We start from the raw sequence: 5,000 nt of genomic DNA on the forward strand, positions 1-5,000 counted from the left end.
GGTCCTGATCCCAAACACACCGTGGAAGATTCCAGCAGTGAGCCGTAGTAATTCGCTTTCTGAAAGAAGGACAATACAAGATATTTACAAAGATTACTAAATACTCGAACAAACTAACGTTTATTAATGGGACCTTGTTACCCACGTCTTTTCTTCCACAGTAATACTGGATTAATACTGCGTTCGCTCCATGTTGTTGGGTTAGGGTTATTTCTGTTGTATATAAATAAATGTGAATTGAATTGAATTGTACCTTCACACCGGTCTTGGTTTTCCAGGTCAGGCCCAGTTTGTTGGCCAGGACAGCAGCAGTGACCGTGGTCCCGTTATTCCCACCCCATCCCACTAGCATCACTCCCAGTCTGGGAACCGTCCTCTCCGTGCGGAAGGTGAACTCGGTGCTGGACGGCGTCACCTGAACAACACACACATTTAAAAGACAGCTAACAAAAACACTTTACAATAAGGTTCATTAGTTAAAGGTGCAGTCTGTAAGAGTGACAGCTAGTGGTGGACATAGGTACTGCAGTCCAAATCAAAATATCAGAGATCGCCGTTTCCCCGCCTCCTCAGACTCGATGCTCACGGGTCGCCAGTTTGAGACACGCAACAGGAACGAGCGCAATGGACAATGAAAACTGGCAACGTGCAATATCACAGACCAAAACAATAACACACATTCCAGCCTGGAAACACACATTTCAAAGTAAAATAACTGGCTCTGGAAGTGTTTATCAGAGAAACGAGTGTGAACTGCATGATTCCTCAATATCTGCAAACACATTATGGTATTTTTATGCTTTAGTAGAGTGAAAAAGTTGCATACAGCACCTTTAACATTCGTTAACTACCTAACTAAGAATGAACAATACTTCTATAGCACTTATTAATCTTAGTTAATATTAATTTCAACAATACATTACTAAAGTCAAAGGTTGTATTTGGTTCCATTAGTTAATGCACTGTGAACTAACAAGAACAGCTGTATTTTTAATAACTAATATTACCTAGATTAACAAATATACTAACAAATGTATTGCTCATTGTTAGTTTATGTTAGTTAATATATGAACTAATTTTAACTAATGAACCTTATTGTAAAGTGTTACCAGTATGTTCTAACACCGTAATTCTTTTTAGGATTTATAGCACAATTTGTCACTATGTTAAACTATGGCAGTGAATCATGTGCAGAAGTTTGTACCAGTTCCAGTGTTGAAAAAACTCAGCCTTGAATGGAAAAGATATTGTTGTTTATTATTTTTCGAGGCATGTGACAAAGAACAGAGTCTCCCAGATGAGAAGAGTCCTTCCAGATGTTATGACTCGTATATAGAACAATAGATAATGTCTAATTTGCATAAAGAACAGAATGCCATGTTCGGATGCTGCAAGACTCTAACCCTAACCCTAACCCTAACCCTAACTCAACGTCAACTGATTATCCATATAGTCCTAGTGTTTGTGAATCTGAAGTTAGTTTGAGGCTGGATCCTCTTACTCATTTTCTATGGCCTCTAGAAGTGTGGAGAATTTTTACTCCTGGTCTTCATTGAGCTTACTGGTTTCTTTATGTGGTTTAACTGTAATTCCCCTACTATACAACAATTCGCTCCCTCGTTTTACTAAATTGTGTGCACGATATAATTCGCTTCCCTCGTTTTACTAAATTGTGCGCACAATATAATAATTCGCTCCCTCGTTTTACTAAATTGTGTGCACGATATAATTCGCTCCCTCGTTTTACTAAATTGTGCGCACAATATAATAATTCGCTCACTCGTTTTACTAAATTGTGTGCACGATATAATTCGCTTCCCTCGTTTTACTAAATTGTGTGCACAATATAATAATTCGCTCCCTCGTTTTACTAAATTGTGTGCACGATATAATTCGCTCCCTCGTTTTACTAAATTGTGCGCACAATATAATAATTCGCTCACTCGTTTTACTAAATTGTGTGCACGATATAATTCGCTTCCCTCGTTTTACTAAATTGTGCGCACAATATAATAATTCGCTCCCTCGTTTTACTAAATTGTGCGCACGATATAATTCGCTCCCTCGTTTTACTAAATTGTGTGCACGATATAATTCGCTTCCCTCGTTTTACTAAATTGTGTGCACGATATAATTCGCTCCCTCGTTTTACTAAATTGTGTGAACGATATAATTCGCTCCCTCGTTTTACTAAATTGTGTGCACGATATAATTCGCTCCCTCGTTTTACTAAATTGTGTGAACGATATAATTCATTCCCTCGTTTTACTAAATTGTGTGCACGATATAATTCGTTCCCTCGTTTTACTAAATTGTGTGCACGATATAATTCGCTCCCTCGTTTTACTAAATTGTGTGCACGATATAATTCGCTCCCTCGTTTTACTAAATTGTGTGCACGATATAATTCGTTCCCTCGTTTTACTAAATTGTGTGCACGATATAATTCGTTCCCTCGTTTTACTAAATTGTGTGCACGATATAATTCGTTCCCTCGTTTTACTAAATTGTGTGCACGATATAATTCGTTCCCTCGTTTTACTAAATTGTGTGCACGATATAATTCGCTCCCTCGTTTTACTAAATTGTGCGCACGATATAATTCGTTCCCTCGTTTTACTAAATTGTGTGCACGATATAATTCGTTCCCTCGTTTTACTAAATTGTGTGCACGATATAATTCGTTCCCTCGTTTTACTAAATTGTGTGCACGATATAATTCGTTCCCTCGTTTTACTAAATTGTGTGCACGATATAATTCATTCCCTCGTTTTACTAAATTGTGCGCACGATATAATTCATTTCCTCACTTTACTAAATTGTGTGCACGATATAATTCGTTCCCTCGTTTTACTAAATTGTGTGCACGATATAATTCATTTCCTCACTTTACTAAATTGTGTGCACGATATAATTCATTCCCTCGTTTTACTAAATTGTGTGCACGATATAATTCATTCCCTCGTTTTACTAAATTGTGTGCACGATATAATTAATTCCATCATTTTACAAAATTTTGTGCACGATATAATTCGTTCCCTCGTTTTACTAAATTGTGTGCACGATATAATTCGTTCCCTCGTTTTACTAAATTGTGTGCACGATATAATAATTCGCTCCCTCGTTTTACTAAATTGTGTGCACGATATAAAATTGTGTGCACGATATAATTCGCTCCCTCGTTTTACTAAACTGTGTGCACGATATAATTCGTTTCCTCATTTTACTAAATTGTGTGCACGATATAATTCATTCCCTCGTTTTACTAAATTGTGTGCACGATATAAAATTGTGTGCACGATATAATTCGCTCCCTCGTTTTACTAAATTGTGTGCACGATATAATTCGCTCCCTCGTTTTACTAAATTGTGTGCACGATATAATTCGCTCCCTCGTTTTACTAAACTGTGTGCACGATATAATTCGTTTCCTCATTTTACTAAATTGTGTGCACGATATAATTCGTTCCCTCGTTTTACTAAATTGTGTGCACGATATAAAATTGTGTGCACGATATAATTCGCTCCCTCGTTTTACTAAATTGTGTGCACGATATAATTCGCTCCCTCGTTTTACTAAACTGTGTGCACGATATAATTCGTTTCCTCATTTTACTAAATTGTGTGCACGATATAAAATTGTGTGCACGATATAATTCGCTCCCTCGTTTTACTAAATTGTGTGCACGATATAATTCGCTCCCTCGTTTTACTAAACTGTGTGCACGATATAATTCGCTCCCTCGTTTTACTAAACTGTGTGCACGATATAATTCGTTTCCTCATTTTACTAAATTGTGTGCACGATATAATTCGTTCCCTCGTTTTACTAAATTGTGTGCACGATATAAAATTGTGTGCACGATATAATTCATTCCCTCGTTTTACTAAATTGTGTGCACGATATAATTAATTCCATCATTTTACTAAATTTTGTGCACGATATAATTCGTTCCCTCGTTTTACTAAATTGTGTGCACGATATAATAATTCGCTCCCTCGTTTTACTAAATTGTGTGCACGATATAATTCGTTCCCTCGTTTTACTAAATTGTGTGCATGATATAATAATTCGCTCCCTCGTTTTACTAAATTGTGTGCACAATATAATTCGTTCCCTCGTTTTACTAAATTGTGTGCACGATATAAAATTGTGTGCACGATATAATTCGCTCCCTCGTTTTACTAAATTGTGTGCACGATATAATTCGCTCCCTCGTTTTACTAAATTGTGTGCACGATATAATTCGTTTCCTCATTTTACTAAATTGTGTGCATGATATAATTCATTCCCTCGTTTTACTAAATTGTGCGCCACGATATAATTCGTTTCCTCATTTTACTAAATCTTGCGGATGATATAATTACTCATTCCCTCGTTTTACTAAATCGTGCGTGGTATATAACTTGTTCATTCCCTCTTTTTATGAACTACACAGTTGCTGGTCCCCATTAACTTCCTTAGTATAAAAACTAATGCTAAAAAAATACTAACATCATTGGGGACTAACAATTGTTTGGCTACCCACATTCTTCAAAATATCTTCTTTTGTACTCAACAGAAAAATAAAGTCGTACAGGTTTGGAACAGCTTGAGGGTGAGTAAATGATGATTTCTGAGTGAGCTGGCCCTTTAAGAGAACTTTAAGAGAACGCCTGTTCCCTGTGAGAGATGGAGTGTTTAAAAATGTTGTTAAATAGTGGCATGTCAGCGACTCAAACAAGGAACAAAATGCAATACAATTTTATCATTCCCACCAACTATCCTAATAAAACACTCCCAATGCAGACAGAAATCCATCAGTTTATTAAAGATATTAAGCACTTACAGTGAGCGCGTCTCCATCTCTGCACACACACGCAGTGTGATAACAGTAACGAGACTCGATGTATTTCTCTGTGTATTTCACATCAGCGCTGTTGACACGAACTTGCATGATGATGATGATGAACCTGCAACATAGTAAATAACGGAGCATCACTAACAGATTTTTATTCAT

At 36.7% G+C, this 5,000-nt stretch overlaps 1 protein-coding gene across 1 annotated transcript in view; it reads right to left on the reverse strand.

The window, feature by feature from the left end:
• Positions 1-5,000, reverse strand: part of LOC311291763 (inositol-3-phosphate synthase 1-A-like) — a 13,596-nt gene that overhangs the window by 8,351 nt on the left and 245 nt on the right. Inside the window, exons 2-4 of the mRNA XM_084410997.1 lie at positions 4,830-4,953; positions 254-415; positions 1-59 (exon numbers count right to left, since the gene is read on the reverse strand). The exon at positions 1-59 is cut by the window's left edge and continues 71 nt beyond it. Coding sequence (XP_084267123.1) covers positions 1-59; positions 254-415; positions 4,830-4,937 — 329 coding nt within the window. The 5' untranslated portion in view covers positions 4,938-4,953. The remainder of the gene's footprint in view (positions 60-253; positions 416-4,829; positions 4,954-5,000) is intronic.

The sequence above is a fragment of the Rutilus rutilus genome (assembly GCF_951802725.1).
Source record: "Rutilus rutilus genome assembly, chromosome: 6".
Lineage (NCBI taxonomy): Eukaryota > Metazoa > Chordata > Actinopteri > Cypriniformes > Leuciscidae > Rutilus > Rutilus rutilus.